An 18916-nucleotide genomic window follows, 5' to 3' on the forward strand; every position below is an offset into this window, starting at 1 on the left:
GGCCTAAAGTGTCATGATGTTACCTCTCAGCTTTATCTTTCTATTCTCTCATCTCCAGGTTATGACTATCCAAATCAAGTGTTTCCAAGAGATCATCACCATCGGCTACAGAGTTTACCATTCCTACGAGCTGCCGTGGTTCAGGACACTGAGCTGGTGAGGAGAATGGACCTGGATCTGTTTTTAATGAACAGGGTGGTGATCTGTGATCTCCCACCAATCTGCTCTCTTCACACACCTGCCATATTGGCTGAATGTGACGCATCGCAGTGGTAAAACGCCAACGCTCTTACTGTCGTTTTTGAACTGGTAGTAAATTAAAATGATAAGAGACGATATCAGTATTGGAAACGTTTCCAACAGTACCTAGTCTTATCGAGGATGATTTCTGGTACTGATGTTAACGGTACCTAGTCTTATCGAGGATGATTTCTGGTACTGATGTTAACGGTACCTAGTCTTATCGAGGATGATTTCTGGTACTGATGTTAACAGTACCTAGTCTTATCGAGGATGATTTCTGGTACTGATGTTAACAGTACCTAGTCTTATCGAGGATGATTTTCTGGTACTGATGTTAACAGTACCTAGTCTTATCGAGGATGATTTTCTGGTACTGATGTTAACGGTACCTAGTCTTATCGAGGATGATTTCTGGTACTGATGTTAACGGTACCTAGTCTTATCGAGGATGATTTCTGGTACTGATGTTAACAGTACCTAGTCTTATCGAGGATGATTTTCTGGTACTGATGTTAACAGTACCTAGTCTTATCGAGGATGATTTTCTGGTACTGATGTTAACAGTACCTAGTCTTATCGAGGATGATTTTCTGGTACTGATGTTAACAGTACCTAGTCTTATCGAGGATGATTTCTGGTACTGATGTTAACAGTACCTAGTCTTATCGAGGATGATTTCTGGTACTGATGTTAACAGTACCTAGTCTTATCGAGGATGATTTCTGGTACTGATGTTAACAGTACCTAGTCTTATCGAGGATGATTTTCTGGTACTGATATTACTACTATAATATACATCTCACTTCGATGCACAAAGTCACGTCTCTAGGGCTGTCTTAAATGCTTCGAAGCTTCGAACGTTCGATTCGATGGCACAAGCTTCGAACATTAAAAAAAAAATCGAAGTTAAAAAAAAAAAAATAAAATAAAAATTCAAAAAAAAATTTGTTCATTTTTTTTTTTACTTCGATTTGTGTGTGTGTGTGTGTGTGTGTGTGTGTGTGTGTGTGTGTGTGTGTGTGTGTGTGTGTGTGTGTGTGTGTGTGTGTGTGTGTGTGTGTGTGTGTGTGTGTGTGTGTGTGTGTGTGTGTGTGTGTGTGTGTGTGTGTGTGTGTGTGTGTGTGTGTGTGTGTGTGTGTGTGTGTGTGTGTGTGTGTGTGTGTGTGTGTGTGTGTGTGTGTGTGTGTGTGTGTGTGTGTGTGTGTGTGTGTGTGTGTGTGTGTGTGTGGTGTGTGTGTGTGTGTGTGTGCGCTACCCATCCCAGTTAGGACAACCGAATCCCGTCCAATCTTTCGCCGTCGACTAAAGACTCACTTCTTCAACCATTATCTGAAATGATAAAAAAAAAAAAAAAAATCTAACCGTGACTAACCTTACTGTCATGCACTTGTCCTAATAAACTAACCTACACTGTAACACGCAACACTTTGATGAACATTGTTACTCAGCTGATAGAGTTATACCCTTCTTGCTGTCTTGTCGTACAGAACTTGTAAGTCGCTTTGGATAAAAGCGTCAGCTAAATGACTAAATGTAAGTGTGTGTGTGTGTGTGTGTGTGCGCGCGCACCTTGTAGAATTCCACACATAAGAAAGAAAGATACTGGGATGAATAAACAAAATAGGAAATAAAATGTAGAAATGCATGCAATACATAAATAAATATGAATCTCCATATATGAAATATAACATTTAGATAAGGTGCTACTGAGATGTTTTGGTGAGTTCTTTTTTTTTGTGGAAGTTGCCCTTCTTAAAAATGCATGAACATTCACTGATAATTGGTCTGTAGTGGAGTCTACAAGGTCTACATTGCCGGACCATGTAGAATCCGGACCTTGTAGACTGACATAATTCTGTGCATAGTTTAGTCTACACAGGCCATATTTCAAATAATCAAAATCTTACTTCATTCATCTTAAACATTCTTGATTTGGGGGATTGGTAGTTCCCATGAAATCTGAAGTTGTTCAAACGACAACAGCGATCCACCTTGAATTAAATCACACAGCCGAGTGAAACCTTGTTGGATGCGTCAGTCACGAAAGGGGCTACTTAATTAATTAATCCAACCCACTTTATTTATAGAGCACATTTAAAAACAACAACGTTTACGAAAGTGCTGTACAAGTCCCACAACATAAGATAAAAAAAAAATATATATAAAAAAAAAAAAAAATTATTTTTTTTTTATTTTTTTTCGAATTTCGAATTAAAATCGAAGCTCGGCCCCGAAGCTTCGATTGCCAAAAAAAGCTTCGAAGGTCAGCCCTACACGTCTCCCAGTTGTTGTCAATGGAACGTCTGCCGGCTGGACATCAAGGTTCTCAAGCTTTGGGTGAGATTTAGTTTGTGTTCAAACTAGCACGCACACTGATTGGCCTGTCCCAGTCCATAACAATGATATATACAGTATTTAAGTGGGATTCCACTTTTAAAAGACAACATTTGTACATGTATCAAGTCACTCTGTTTCCATTCCTTCTTGTTCTCTTACTAAAAATGCTGACTCGTGTTATTTATTTCCACTGAAATATGTAACACCCACCACCCCCTTTCAGTTCCTGTGTGTGTTAACGTGTCACCTTTACACACACACACACACACACACACTACACACACTGTTCACTTGCTACACCGAGCAAAGATCACTGCCATGCTGGAAGTGAAATGAAAACACTTGAAACTTGCCCTCTCAGCCGTGTGTGTGTGTGTGTGTGTGTGTGTGTGTGTGTGTGTGTGTGTGTGTGTGTGTGTGTGTGTGTGTGTGTGTGTGTGTGTGTGTGTGTGTGTGTGTGTGTGTGTGTGTGTGTGTGTGTGTGTGTGTGTGTGTGTGTGTGTGTGTGTGTGTGTGTGTGTGTGTGTGTGAGATATACTACAGTATGTCTTTGTGTACAGTAAGGCTTTTAATAGTCACTGTGATAAATTTCTAGATGAAGAAGACGCTATCACAATCCGGAGGAACTCCCTACAGTATAGTACAGGGGACACGCTGACTTCAGACCCCACTCTGAGCAATGTATAGTGGTGTCAACACCAACACTTTTCCCCCGAGGAGTCTTGGAGTCAGTGTTTCCACACCGGCCTGTAGGAACCAAACCGGTCCCGTTCAAACCCAACTGTGTCTCTGCTCTCCGCTCAGGTACTTCTTGATCTGTGTCAACTACTTCTTCTACGGGGAGACGGTGGCCGACTACTTCGGGGCGTTGGTGCAGCGAGAGGAGCCGTTGCAGTTCCTGGCTCGGTACCACCGCTTCATCTCCTTCGCCCTGTACCTGGCAGGTGGGTCTCGCCCCGTAGACAACACAGGGGGTGGATGGGTACTGTGGGCCTGTGTATACAGTAGGGCTGTACCTGACTCGGCAGGTCAATATGACAATTCAATGATTCGTTTTATAATAAAAAAAGAAATGTCTATTCATAAAACGTTCTGGCTAAATACATTGGCATGCATTTCAGTGCTAGCATATACGTTAACATAGTCGAGTGCAATTTATTTTGAGCATTTCAAATCAATAAATCAGTTAAGACATGATGCAGAAATGCATATCTGAATTGCCAACAATGCATTAGCCTGCATGTGGATTTGTCTAAATCATGTGTCAGAATAATGAGTAGTTGCCACAGTGTTGTGAAACCATGACTAATAAACTTGTGACAACACCAGTATTACCGGTGATACCGGACATTTTACATAATAATAAAGATCAATATCTGTAGAACACTCACTTTGATCTTTAACCTCTTTAATACACGTTTTTAATACACTTTCAATGACTATCCAATTGTTGGACAGATGTAGTTACATTTAAAAATAGCCCAACGGACTGTAATACCTTCCCACAATTGTCCACCTCACGGATCAATGTAGCTGTTATTTAGGCATCTCTCGTATAGTAAAACAAACATACCCTTTGGCCCTAGCTTCCCCAGCCTACTTGGATTTCATAAGTTCACAGGTTAATTACCAACCGCAGCGTCGTCCTAGAAAGGCTTCATTGTTTATATCGTACCCTCTCCATCCTGCTGTGTGAATGGAAGTCGGGATGTGGCTTGTAAAGACCCTCGTGTATCTCACACTTTGTGGTTATTGATGTCAGAGGTGTAGTATTGATTTTGTGTTGGAAGAAATGCGGAATAGCTACGTGTCACTGGACAGAATCGTCCCTTAGCCAATCAGTGGTGGTTTATTGCCTTGATTGTGTAACTGCAGATAAATGTGGCAAAAACTGCAGATGGAAACTACTGGTGTCATTGCAAATAATGTAAAAAGGAGTGGGTGTCAACATGAAGTCCTTCATGAGTAGCAGAGACGTAATTAAGGTGTTGTCAAGAAGCTGTCGTTCTCCTCTCACACTGAAGATGATTGGGCGAGCCACGTACATAACCCACATTCCAAAGAGATTCGATCGGCAAAACATCATCGGGTCTAGTTTCAGGATCTATAGTCGTGTGAAAGTCTTGCTTCTATTGGTGTCTTTGAGTCTCGCCAAGCCCAGTGTCGGCTCCTGTTAAAGGATCCAAGGCTGTGCTGATCAGACGTTATCTTCCACCCGGTCCATAACAACAGCTCCCCGGGGCTCTACAGTCACCCTGTGAGGAAACCTGACACACCAGTCTTCACCTGATAGCCTTCTGCACACGGGTCTGGACGTTTTAGGTTCAAAATCAATTGAGTTTCTGAAAGGGATGCATCATTAGGAAAATTATAGCCGATACTGATGATGCATTCTCTGTTGTGTCGGCCAATAACTGATATTTACAGATATCGATATGATGTGATCTGTATAAAACCTTTATTTTATTTATTTATTTTCCTACAGTAATCCAATTTTGTATTGAAAGTTATAAGATATGAAACACTGTAAATGGAAAATAATCTATTAGTCTATTATCTTATTATTATCAATCTATAGTAGTCTATTTCAGTGCATGTGCAAGTACAAAAACAAAACCCCTGTGACAGGGAAAAAGCTAACTACACAATTAGATAAATAATCATCAGTTGGTCACATCTGCCCAGTTCTGCCCATCAGACCGATGCAGATCAATAAAAAGATTACCGTCATCAGCCAATATATGTTCTTTGATATACAGTATATATCTGCCCAGTTTTGCTCATTCACAAAAATCACAGATATCAGCCAATACCGATACGGTCACCGATATATTGTGCATCCTTAAGTTTCTGAGTAATTTTGTGTCCAGTAGTGTCCGAAACATCAGGATCATGACGTGTTAAATATGTTGGAGCTGCTTTTCCAGACAGAGAATTACACTCTATAAAATGTTCCTGTTACACATAATCAAAGCCCCAATGTAATACCCCACACACTCACGCTCACTACACTCACTCACTCACTCACTCACTCACTCACTCACTCACTCACTCACTCACTCACTCACTCACTCACACTCACTCACTCACACACTCACAAGTTGATGGAGATGAATTCGGTAATAATATATCAGTGATATGTGTTGTGATATGTCTATTCCCTCACCTCAGAACAAGGAACTGACTGCATGTTATCTACTCTTTCACAGGTTTCTGCATGTTTGTTCTGAGTTTAGTGAAGAAACATTACCGCCTGCAGTTTTATATGGTGTGTATCAGCCCAATAACCACCCCTCTTCCTCCACCCCCTCTCTCCCAATCCTCTGCAACCACTAACACTCCTCCTCACTGCACATCCTCCTCTTCATGTCCCTCTTAAGAACATGATGGATACTCATACATTCCGTACTTCACACACATGAGCTTTGTCAAACTTTGTCTTTGTCAAACTTTAGGGGTCTGGGTTACACCTCAACAAGACTTCTTTCAAGCACTTAAAGGGATACTCCACACATTAAAGACATGATAGTCCACCCCAATATATATTTGATATTGATATTATTATTATTATTATTATTATTATTATTATTATTATTATTATTATTATTATTATTATTATTATTATTATTATTATTATTATTATTATATAAAAATGTTTGCTTGACAATCCCAAATTTCTGTAATAAAAATGATTGGAATGAGGTGAACAGACTAAAAACGTTATCTTATTAGATAAACCCGATGATGTATATATTTTTTTATAGCTATTAAAGTTTTCCATCAGCAACATAATTTTTGGCTAAAAAAAGGTAATAAATTGCAATATCGTGGGGCGGCTACGTGGCGCAGTGGGCAAGGCGCTCGCAACGAATGCTGGAGACTAGGCTCGAACAGGATGCCTCCTGTTCGAGCCCCGCTCTCCACATTGCTTTCAGTTTAGCTGGTCGTCCACAGTAATACACATTGGCCGTATTACGGGGAGGGAAACTGAAGGGTGGGGATCGGGCGTTGTGGACAGCGACTCCTACAGGTCGGTTGGTGCGCCTGCGCAGTAGAATCAAGAAGCGACGGGGGCGTGGCCCCTCCAAAGCCCAGACCCCTGACGCTGAAAGATAGAGCCGCGCAGGTGAAAAGATGCGACGGCTGTTACCTCGAGTATCGGAGGGGACTCGTGCTATGTATGACTTAGTCCACATTGCAGCCGGCTTGTGGGAGGCAAGAAACAACGTTCAAAAGACAGGGGAGGGTTGAATTGGACGATATGAAAATTGGGATGGGAGAAAAATAGAAAAAATGGGAGAAAAAGTGGACAAAAAAAAATTGCAATATCGTGATGTTACAATATTGTGACTAGTATCGTATCGTGGGGCCTCTGGTGATTCTCATCCCTAGAAGTCGAGGTTATTTGTAGAGCCCAAAATCACATTACTCTTTTACACATTACATTTCTCTGTGGGCTTCACAAGCCCACAATGGAGGTCAATTGGGTAAGTAGGAACCAAAGCATTTCTCTATACCAGAGTATTGGGGCACTAATTTATTTAATTTATTCATCATTCATGTTTTAATATCAGGACTTGACTACAACAACTTGACTATAACCAGAGAGGAGCCTACATCCAAAGCCCCACTTCAGAAACTGTTAAAAGTGTCACTTTTCTATCAAAGAAAGGTTTTTGTAATGTTGAATTTATACACACTTGGTAGTAAAAAGTCAAATTGGGATGTATTAGAAGCCTTCATTTGACACACAACACCGAAAGGCTTAATTGACTCAACAAATTGAGCCAAATAGAAACATTAATGGCTGAGAATTTCATAGATTCCCATGATAAACAGAAAATAATGATACAATTATAAAATCAAACAGAAAATGTAATTCTCGTTGAGAACCACTGCTCTAAACCCATCACAACACCTTCCAGGAAGAAGTCTCACTGCGTAGTTCACTCTATAGGAGGACTTCAGTACAACCTTAGAAACACCCTGCTGCCTGCCGGCATGTAGTCTTTTACCAACACACTTGCAGTTTTCCACGATCTGATTGGCCAGTGACGTTTCTCTCAGAGCCAATCGCGTGACGCCTAGTTCTATCACTGGTTAAGCTTGGCGACTCTTTCGAAGTTGGTTACGGTTAGAGTTTGTCTTAGAGCAGGGCGATAGACCACCAGCCCTGATTCCAAACTCTAACCTTAACCAACTTCGAAAGAGTCGCCAAGCTTAACCAGTGATAGAACTAGGCGTTAGCTAGCTAGCAGGCTGTTAGAGGCAGAAATAGGCGTAACGCGATTGGCTCTGAGAGTAACGTCACTCTCAGATTGCGGAACCCGAACACGGAACTGCAAGTGTGTTGGTCAAAGACTACATGCTGCCTGCCTTCCACTACCATAGCTAACAAACGCTGATCATTTCGCCTTCCAATTTCTTTTAAACTGAAACACTGGTGCAAGTGCCCTTTTTTCTTATTTTGTTACTGTTTTTTTTTTTTTAACAAAACAGTTATTCACCATTATCATACATTCTCATCATTTCAATTCAGTGTTCATATCTGTGTCACACATCTCAAAAGTCTTCTCTGCAGTCCACATGCTAGGAGGGGGGGGGGGGGGGGTTGCACATATCATGAGGCACAGTAACATGTCCTCCGTCAGTGGGTGTTGGTGCTGCTTAACCCTTTCACTACCACACTACCGAAGGTTAACCTTTCACTACCACACTACAGATGGTTAACCGTATGTAGTGTGGTAGTGAAAGGGTTTACCATATGTAGTGTGGTAGTGAAAGGGTTAACCGTCTGTAGTGTGGTAGTGAAAGGGTTAACACATGCTCTACTTCATTCATCCTTTCCATTTCGCTGTGTAATCTCACTATATATATATGTTTAAACATGTGAGCGACCCGACTACTCTACAGCCCGGTGACACTGCTGTTGTGTTTGCCATTCCAGTTTGCTTGGACCCATGTGACCCTGTTGATTGTGGTAACTCAGTCCCACCTTGTCATTCAGAACCTGTTTGAAGGAATGATCTGGTAAGCAGGACACACATACACACTTGCGATCTCTCGACTTGAGAAACCTGTCTGGGCTTTGTTAACTTGTCACTACCGTGTTGACATCTAGTGATGTTCTTCAATAGAAATAGTTGTACTTGGGGGTAAAATGTGTCTGCAGTCCTAAAACATACTTTTGTCTTTCATTTTTGACATAATCACAAAAAAAGATTTATCAAACGCTTTGGTCAAATGAATATGGCAGCGTTAACGTGGGCCTCTGGATCCTGTCTTCCAGGTTCATCGTCCCCATCTCCATTGTGATCTGCAACGACATCATGGCCTACCTGTTCGGCTTCTTCTTCGGAAGAACTCCACTGATTAAGGTAAATCAACACATTGCATTCGAGCCTGCCATGGTTTTTACAATGTAAAAATCTAATAGTCCTGTTCGCTGTATACAAACATACCTCGTTCGAGCCAATCGGCAATACCAACTGAGTCATGTGACTAAGTTGTCCCGGACCTGCGTGAGCTGCTGCGCTAAAAAAGTATGACGGGGCTCTATGGAGAAACCATGGCACTCCCCTGACTAAAAGTTGTTTCAAACGAAAACGGCTGAATATAATTTTGCCAAATCAGCATGGCTGTGAGTGTGAGTCTTTCACCTTTTACATATCTAGCTTTGGCATGGATTGATTATTTAGATCGCTAGCATGGTTAACAAATGCAAATATATTGTAGTCTGCCCCATTGTTCTGACCAGGATTACGTTCCTTTCTGCTCTGGTGATGCGTGCACACTGAGTCTGACGTATACAGCGAACAGGTCTATCTAAAACGTTACATGTCATAGACCACACAAACTATAATGTTGGAAAGTGTAGTCAAACCCCTTTCTTTCCATTTGGGTGATGTTGTACACTCAACAGACATGCATTGACTTTCTTCTGAGGACATCATCATGACCCTGATGGCCCACAGAGTTGAGTTACATGTGGTGTTGTGGTGGACGAAGCAGAAGTCCTGTGTCATTGTGCCATGAAGCCAACCTCTGTTGTCGCCCCTCTTGCAGCTCTCCCCCAAGAAGACCTGGGAGGGCTTCATCGGAGGATTCTTCTCCACTGTGGTCTTTGGCTTCATCGTGAGTATCCTCTGGTTCACCCAGTCAGGCAGCCATTTAATGAATTCAATCACACTGGCCCTCATCATCCCATCCCTGTCTTTGTATGTTTCCACACCACAGTGGAATTGCATGCATGACCCCTGAATCTCCCCGAGGGGATTAACGAAGGAACATCTTATCTTGTGTCATCAAGCCCTGTGTTTGTATGACTTCCTCTTCTTCCAGGGTCATGTAGCAGTGGTTGAGAACACAGGGATTGTATTTGAGCCTGGTGGTCAGTGGCCGCAGCACAGTGCTTTATGATAGCTGACATTATGATCTGTACTGGTCAACATCATGCCAGACTCCATATGGCTTGGCTTTAAAACATAATAATAATAATAATAATAATAATAATAATAATAATAATAATAATAATAATAATAATAATAATAATAATAATAATAATAATAATAATAATAATAATAATAATAATAATAATAATAATAATAATAAAGTGAACCTGTCCTTTAACACTTTGCCCGCCGGGCAGTTTGCCCATCTCATACCCCTCTCTGCCAGCACTATAACCCTATGGAGATGTTTACCTTCTTTGCAGGGCTATAACTTTTAAAAATGTTTTGCTATATTGACATTACTATGGCCCATTCAACATCGATTATCTATCGTTCAGGATGTGGGAACATTATACTTTTTCATTCATACATTGTTGTGTTAATACCTTCTAGAATATAAGTGTGTTTTTGGCGTTTCTTCCCTATACACGCTATATTAAAAAATGCAACTGTATATGATCGGTATACGTTATGCTTCATCATGCGTGAAGGAAAGGGGGGGGGGGGGGGTCGTTTATAATTCCCCGATCATCGGTAAATGCTTTTTTTTTTTTTAAACTTTGACCAGTCAGCTGGTTCTTTTAGCGTTTATCGCTTTTTCATCGCATTCATACTTGGTCAAGTTCGACCGACAGAAGCAGGCTGGAAGGGTTCAGATGGGGGGAAGACACTCTGGGAAAGGCACGGCTGCCGTCCGGGATTCGAACGCGCTCAGCCCCAGATCCGTGACGAGCACGGTTGTCCACGGCGCTGAAATAGCACTCGCGGTACGTGGTGAGCTACTGGAGCTCCCCCATCGGTAAATGCTTTATGTAGGTTGGGTGATATATTGATCAGATCGGTTTGCTCATAAGGAAACTCACAATCGGGTTGAAAATAACGTTATATTCCTCTTACCGTGGGTCAAAGAGACTGGCGGTGAAAGATCCCAATTACACGACGCCGATCGCCTAGGTCCATTTCCGGTTTGTATGTCGCAATAAACGAAATCATATCGATTAAGTTTAGAAAGCGATCCATTATGTACATTGTGTCTGTCGGGAGTCCCGGGACGATATGTGACGGCCGGATGATTTTCATCAACACACATCGGCCACATCCTGTAGGCGAGTGTAACTCGCCCGACCATCCACCAGGCGGCGGGATTGAGCCGTCGTTGCTGTCACCTATAGGGTCCAGCTGCAGCGTCGTGGGTGTATATATTAATTATGAATGCCATGGTGAAAAAATGAAATATTGATCTCAATAACGCTGTACAGCGAGGTCTGGTGCTCAACGCATGGCGGCCAATAACGCTGTAAAGCGTGTCCGGCGCTGGATGTGTTAAAGTAGGGTATCGGCGCTAAGACAACAACAATGTGTAATTTCTCTATGAATTAATTCAGCTCTATAGTGTTGTGGAATATTTCAAATGAGCCAAACAGTGAAACTGTAAAAATTCAGATGAGTCAATTTGTATATATAAAAATATAGAACATAGTTTATTTCTGTGGCCACAGAGCTCAGTTTACAATCGGACACATGAACTTCTGATCAGAAAGTGAGAAAGAGCTTTGGTCAGACTTACAATAAATACAAAGTTTGACATGACGTACATAAGATACCCAGATATGACAAGAAAGGTAAACAAAAATGCCCTAGTGAGAAAATTAAAACAAAGATGGGCTCTAGGGGCTTTGTTATGTCTTCACACAAAGAACTGGAGAAGGAAAAAACCTAGGACGTCTCATATATCCTGGCCCTTTTGGCTGTTGTTATAAGAACACTGTTAAGACTGTCGCCTAGTGTCCTTGAGCTGTAGCTAGTTAACCTATATTAACTAGTCAAGGCTATCGACATAGAATATGTCTTTTAACACAGAACTACATGACATGATAATATTTTCCCATCACAATAGCTTATACAGGACAGTGATGGAGCTCTATAGCCTGTACAGGACAGTGATGGAGCTCTATAGCCTGTACAGGACAGTGATGGAGCTCTATAGCCTGTACAGGACAGTGATGGAGCTCTATAGCCTGTACAGGACAGTGATGGAGCTCTATAGCCTGTACAGGACAGTGATGGAGCTCTATAGCCTGTACAGGACAGTGATGGAGCTCTATAGCCTGTACAGGACAGTGATGGAGCTCTATAGCCTGTACAGGACAGTGATGGAGCTCTATAGCCTGTACAGGACAGTGATGGAGCTCTATAGCCTGTACAGGACAGTGATGGAGCCTGTACAGGGCGGAGTGAGAACCCAGGCGCTTCAACACACTTGTTGAGGAAGCTACTCTGAAAGTCATAGTTTTGAAAGCTACCAATTACTTCACACTGGAAGAAATTGAACTACAGTAAAGCTACCTTCAGGAGAAATTGTGGCCGCTGTCCAGGGGGTGGTCCAGAGGGGGGCTGTGGCCGGTCCGGGGGGTGGTCCAGAGGGGGGCTGTGGCCGGTCCGGGGGGTGGTCCAGAGGGGGGCTGTGGCCGGTCCGGGGGGGTGGTCCAGAGGGGGGCTATGGCCGCTGTCCAGGGGGTGGTCCAGAGGGGGGCTGTGGCCGGTCCGGGGGGTGGACCAGAGGGGGGCTGTGGCCGGTCCGGGGGGTGGTCCAGAGGGGGGCTGTGGCTGCTGTCCAGGGGGTGGTCCAGAGGGGGGCTGTGGCTGCTGTCCAGGGGGTGGTCCAGAGGGGGGCTGTGGCTGCTGTCCAGGGGGTGGTCCAGAGGGGGGCTGTGGCTGCTGTCCAGGGGGTGGTCCAGAGGGGGGCTGTGGCTGCTGTCCAGGGGGTGGTCCAGAGGGGGGCTGTGGCTGCTGTCCAGGGGGTGGTCCAGAGGGGGGCTGTGGCTGCTGTCCGGGAGGCAAAACATTTGCAATAAAGAAAGCCATTTGCTTAAATTCAGTGTATAAGGTTGAACATGCTCCTCACTTTAATAGCTGTCTGCCAGGATGTAAACTTGTAAAACTTGCAAAACTTGTTTTAACTTGAACTGCCACATTTTTTGAGCATTCAGGCCTACCAGATTACATCACAATGGTGTCGTCTGTCAGCGTAGTTGGCAGAGCAGAGTCTCTTGTATGACAGGGAGAGGGTTGGGGTAGGTGGTTTCACTCAAGAGAGGAGACTCAATTGGCAGAGTTAGCGGGAGGGAAGTCGATGGGTGGTAGTCTGGTCGTTGTGAACAGCTACTCCTACAGGTCGGTTTGGGCGCCTGCACAGCAAAAGACAGGAAAATGGCGGGGGTAGTGTGAGCCTCCTACACGTTACTCCTCGCCAATGAGAGTCCGCGCTGGCAGGTGAAAAGATGTGACTGGATGCCTCCACATGTATCGGAGGGGACATGTGATGGGCTTCTATCCTCCCTACAACCGGCCAGTGGGGGGCACATGCGAGCAACGATCAGGGGAGGGGAGAATTGGCACGGCTAAATTGGGATGGGAGAAAAATTGAAAAAGGAGGAGAAAAAGTGGATAAAAAAAAAAAAGAGGAGAGGCAGTGGTAAAAACTGAAACTACTCCTCAATACCGGGTGCGACCAGCTTGGTCAGCCTTCTGGCGATTCCAGGTGTTTGCCTAGAAAGATATGATTGTTTCTTTGCGCACAGAACACGGTATTTTCTGCAACAATGGAAAACAAATACACAGCCCACCTCGACCACCAAGAAACCAAGAATACACTCTGCAGAAAATCTGCAAGCAGAAAGAAGCACAGACGCTCACAGAAAATGTATTGAAAACACGGAGGCAGTACCGCTCTCTGCCAGCAGGCACCACTATTACACATTATGGATATAAATATCGGCGTCATTGACCAGTACAAGTACCTAGGAGCGAGATCTGCACCGATCCCAATACTAGAGGTACTATTGGTGCCCCTCTATAAATCACACAACCGACACTGTTACAACAATAAACTCTGGTTAGTAGACATGGTCATGCTTGCTTTGTGTACATCCTGAAGAAGCCCCATGAGGTTGGAACATCTATGGTGTAATCCATTTAGTATATGACTGTATGATACGGTGGGTTGGCCTTCTCTTGAAGAAAGGCACAACAAACACTGGTATTTGTTTATTTTTAACGCCCTTATTGTTAAGAAACTTTTATATCTCTTCACTGTTAGATTTGAACATTGAAACGTATTTGACCGGTCTAATGACTGGATGGTTCTTAAGGCCTCTCAAGTATGTTCTGATCAGCCTCTAACTCTTGGAATGTCCTCCAACTCTCTGCCGTAGGAGGTTCTCCATTCCCTTGGAATGTTTAAGCGTAGGATTTCTGACCTGCAACAGTTTTTAGCAGATATTTTAAAATGTATTTCTTATTAATCGTTTGTTTAATTTTCTGTCAATATTGCTGCTTTATTGTGTCACTGTTTTGTATTTGTATGATGTTTGTTTCTGTAAATGGGGAAAACCTCAGAAACGTACGGTTTTATGAGGTTGAAATTAAATATAGCAAGTCTGGGAGGAGCATTCTTAGTAGAGTGTGACAGACTTCCATTCTGTGATGTTGTGAGGTCTGTGTGTGTCGTTAGCTGGCCTCATATGTGTAGATTTAGGAGGGGTTGCAGGGGACAGGTCCCCCTCAATATTGTGAAGAGGTAAATCTGTCTCCCTCAAAATATAGCTAATATGAAAGACAACCCCCCCCCCCCCCCCCCAAAGAGGTTAAAAAAAAATAAAACAAGGGGGTCAAAACATTTATACATCCTTCTTTTTTGAGTTGTCGAGTTTATTTTATCTCGAACAATCAACCATATAAAAATTATAAACTAAAGAAACACATTTAAAATGAAATCTTACATTCTTCATTAAATGATAAACAAATTAGTTTGTGAAGGAGCAGAAGGAAGCAAATGCTTATCTAGTCCTGCCCCTTTGTCACAATATCATACATAAACAAAATATCTTACAAGCTTAAAATAACAAACAAAATAAACATAAAAATAAATCTAAAAATAACCCAAATAGAAATAAAATATATAAAATAACAATTTTAGAGATCCTCATTTTTGTACTAATCAATGAGTTTTCCTATATCTATTTTTTAACTGTACAATGTTCTTGCTCATTTTTGTTTCTTCATTCTTACCTGTAACTATATATTAACCAACACTTAGACACCCCTACAGGACCGTACCATCTCAACCTGCAGCCGTGCCTCTCATAAAAGCACCAGAATGCAGGAAATTAAGTGTTTGATGTTGAAACCAAATCAATGCTCTTGGCTGGACTACCTGCTGTCCCTGTTCCAGTACTGTGTGACAGACTTTGATTCTGTGATGTGGTGTGTGTGTGTGTCACCAGTTGGCCTACCTGCTGTCCCAGTTCCAGTACAGTGTGACAGACTTTCATTCTGTGATGGTGTGTGTGTCACCAGTTGGCCTACCTGCTGTCCCAGTTCCAGTACAGTGTGACAGACTTTGATTCTGTGATGTGGTGTGTGTGTGTGTCACCAGTTGGCCTACCTGCTGTCCCAGTTCCAGTACAGTGTGACAGACTTTGATTCTGTGATGTGGTGTGTGTGTGTGTGTCACCAGTTGGCCTACCTGCTGTCCCAGTTCCAGTACAGTGTGACAGACTTTGATTCTGTGATGTGGTGTGTGTGTGTGTCACCAGTTGGCCTACCTGCTGTCCCTGTTCCAGTACAGTGTGACAGACTTTGATTCTGTGATGTGGTGTGTGTGTGTGTCACCAGCTGGCCTACCTGCTGTCCCAGTTCCAGTACTGCGTGACAGACTTTGATTCTGTGATGTGGTGTGTGTGTGTGTCACCAGTTGGCCTACCTGCTGTCCCTGTTCCAGTACAGTGTGACAGACTTTGATTCTGTGATGTGGTGTGTGTGTGTGTGTGTCACCAGTTGGCCTACCTGCTGTCCCAGTTCCAGTACTGCGTGTGCCCCGTGGGCTTCAACAGCGAGACCAACCGCTTCACGGTGGAGTGCGAGCCCTCGGACATCTTCGTGATGCAGGAGTACACCCTTCCAGTCATGCTCCAGAACGCGCTCGGATGGGTAAGGCCTTGACATTAAGGGGCATCCCAACATCTTGCCACTGCCAAAGCCCTGGTCGCTGGGTGACGATAAAAGTTTTGTCTTGAGATGGAAACGCAAAGGAGGAGAAAGGCTATTTACAGTAAATCAAAGGTGCTATAGATAACATTCGGCCACTAGATGTCGCACTAGAGCACCAGAATGTAATTTATCCAAAATGGTTGCATCGAGTGTATCATGCATGATGAAAAGAAATCACCAAAGGTGACCGATGCCCTTTTTGTCCTCTCCCTTCATCCCTCTCTCTCTCTCTCCCTCTGTCCCTCCAGAAAACGGTCAACCTGTACCCCTTCCAGATCCACAGTATCTTCCTCTCCTCCTTCGGCTCTCTCATCGGTCCCTTCGGAGGCTTCTTCGCCAGCGGCTTCAAGCGAGCGTTCAAGATCAAAGTGAGCAACACCGCGCTGAACTGTGCAACGGCACAGTTAAACACACTGCATGGTGGTGAAGTCCCCTCAGGTCAACAGACACAGTTAAACACACTGCATGGTGGTGAAGTCCCCTCAGGTCAACAGACACAGTTAAACACACTGCATGGTGGTGAAGTCCCCTCAGGTCAACAGACAGTTAAACACACTGCATGGTGGTGAAGTCCCCTCAGGTCAACAGACAGTTAAACACACTGCATGGTGGTGAAGTCCCCTCAGGTCAACAGACAGTTAAACACACTGCATGGTGGTGAAGTCCCCTCAGGTCAACAGACAGTTAAACACACTGCATGGTGGTGAAGTCCCTAACTACACTACATTAGATTTGTCTTAAAGGAAAACATTTTGGGAAATCTCTGTGCGTTCAGTAGAAAGCTATCTGGCTGCACGTTAGCCTAGCTTAGCACAATGAATGGAAGCGGACAGTGCCGGTTAGCCTTCGAGAGAGGTGTTAGTTGGACAATGCCTAGGCTAACCGGTCATGTCTGCTTCATTAATTGTGCTAAGCTAACATGCAGCCAGATAGCTTTCTACTAAATGCACAGAGAGGAAACTGGTTTCTATCTTCTTGTCTCTCTGGAGAAGACGGTAAGCTTCCCAAAATGTGGCGTGTTCCTTTAAAGGAACAGCAGATGGCAGGATTACAGTTTACTGTCTACAATGGTGTTTCTATTACCAAAAGCAGTGATCCAGAGTTCTGACTTGGCTTTACTAATTAACATTAGAAACATCAGGGCTCTGACTTTGTGAGGTCGCAAAACAATTTGTGTGAGCTCTTACACACAAATGAGGCCTTCATTTTGGTTCAGATCTTCCACCAATGCTCGAATATAAACATTCGCAAACATAAGTGTTAGAGCTCACATAAACATTGTATGGCCTCACAAAGTCAAGAGCCGCATTAACTGTCTACGGAGCAGCCCCCAGACTACATCCCAGTGACATCCCCGATTGGAGAGTTCACTCTCTGATTTCTAGCTTTAGGAGAGAGTGGTGCGTGTTCACAAACACGGAACTGTCCTGGGACACAGGAAGAACATATGTGAATTCTTAAAATGGGTGAAATTCCCCTTTTAATTCTCCAAATACAATGAATGTACAGGAATGTATCTTGGTAACAACAGTGCAGAGACACATCAGTTCCTTTTACACATCAGCAACTTGGAGTTCCACGTGACGACATGATACAGTCAGTACACACTGGGACAGCAAGATAAACAATAGATAGCAGACTATACCCTTGTGAAAAGGTATCATGGTAGTATGATCAGTTTTACTATGCATAAATAATTCACCTTTGTACTACGGTAAAAGTTATGTATCACCATTCACCATGGTACCAGTTTTTGACTTGATACCAATAATACCACGGTATAATATAATTTAAGCCATCATATCAATGGTAATATGGTATCATATTAAACCATCACATCAATGGTATTTCCATAATTTCTTGGTCACTACCATCATCTAGATATGAGACCTCATTAGACCTGAAATAGTTATTTATTTATACTAACACAGAATAATATTTGTTGCATTAGTCCTGTGTAGCATGAGCTTGCTACTTATACTACCACAGAATGATATGGTATGCGTCATCTTCTCTGTGGTCCTCTCAGGACTTTGCCAACACCATCCCGGGGCATGGCGGCATCATGGATCGATTCGACTGCCAGTACCTGATGGCCACCTTCACACACGTTTACATCGCAAGCTTTATCAGGTGAGACGGCTCTTTCGCTTGGTCTTCTCTTGATAAAAGGAGAAGCGGTGTTTGTTTTAGACAGCTGCATAGCAGACAATGACGTCCGTCCGTAGGTTTATAGGAGACACGAGAAAAGGTTTGTTTGATTTGAAATACAGGAACATTGGTGATAATGAGGGTGTTGTAGCTGTTGGTACTGTTGCCTCACAGGAAGGTCCTGGGGGACTGTGGACTCGAATTGCTCCTAAAAGACTCAGTATGGGTTCAATGCAGATTGACAGATAAATATATATATTTTTAAAGTATATAAAATATACTTGGAAAATAAAGAGATTGTAATGTACACACAACATATGCAAACAGTGCTTCATGTTTTCAAGTTTTGTTTTATTTGTCACGTATAAAGTACATTACAGTGAAATGCTTGGTTCTGTATGAGCCCCTGAGAATGTGCTTCATACACTGTAAAAAAAAAAAAAAAAAGTAAGAGGAATAAAGTCTAGGAATAAACACTAACAAATATACAAACTAAAGTATAACTACTTTACAAAAAGTAGAAATTAAGTACAAAATTCAAACAATGAGGTACAAAAAAGCAACCCTTTTTTCAAAATTCTAAATGAGGAATGGATGTAGTAATAAATGTATGTAATGTAAAAGTGAATGTTAAGGGTGAGTGTGTGAATGTAGAATGAATGGGTTAGTGTTACATTGAGTCC

At 42.8% G+C, this 18916-nt stretch overlaps 1 protein-coding gene across 1 annotated transcript in view; it reads left to right on the forward strand.

Moving 5' to 3' along the window:
• Nucleotides 1-18916, forward strand: part of cds1 (CDP-diacylglycerol synthase (phosphatidate cytidylyltransferase) 1) — a 78475-nt gene that overhangs the window by 57981 nt on the left and 1578 nt on the right. The window contains exons 4-12 of the mRNA XM_084327612.1: nucleotides 59-156; nucleotides 3385-3524; nucleotides 5790-5848; nucleotides 8528-8610; nucleotides 8870-8957; nucleotides 9646-9714; nucleotides 15870-16022; nucleotides 16331-16450; nucleotides 18112-18215. Coding sequence (XP_084183738.1) covers nucleotides 59-156; nucleotides 3385-3524; nucleotides 5790-5848; nucleotides 8528-8610; nucleotides 8870-8957; nucleotides 9646-9714; nucleotides 15870-16022; nucleotides 16331-16450; nucleotides 18112-18215 — 914 coding nt within the window. The remainder of the gene's footprint in view (nucleotides 1-58; nucleotides 157-3384; nucleotides 3525-5789; nucleotides 5849-8527; nucleotides 8611-8869; nucleotides 8958-9645; nucleotides 9715-15869; nucleotides 16023-16330; nucleotides 16451-18111; nucleotides 18216-18916) is intronic.

This window comes from Notolepis coatsorum (assembly GCF_963971535.1).
Source record: "Notolepis coatsorum genome assembly, chromosome: 1".
Classification (NCBI taxonomy): domain Eukaryota; kingdom Metazoa; phylum Chordata; class Actinopteri; order Aulopiformes; family Paralepididae; genus Notolepis; species Notolepis coatsorum.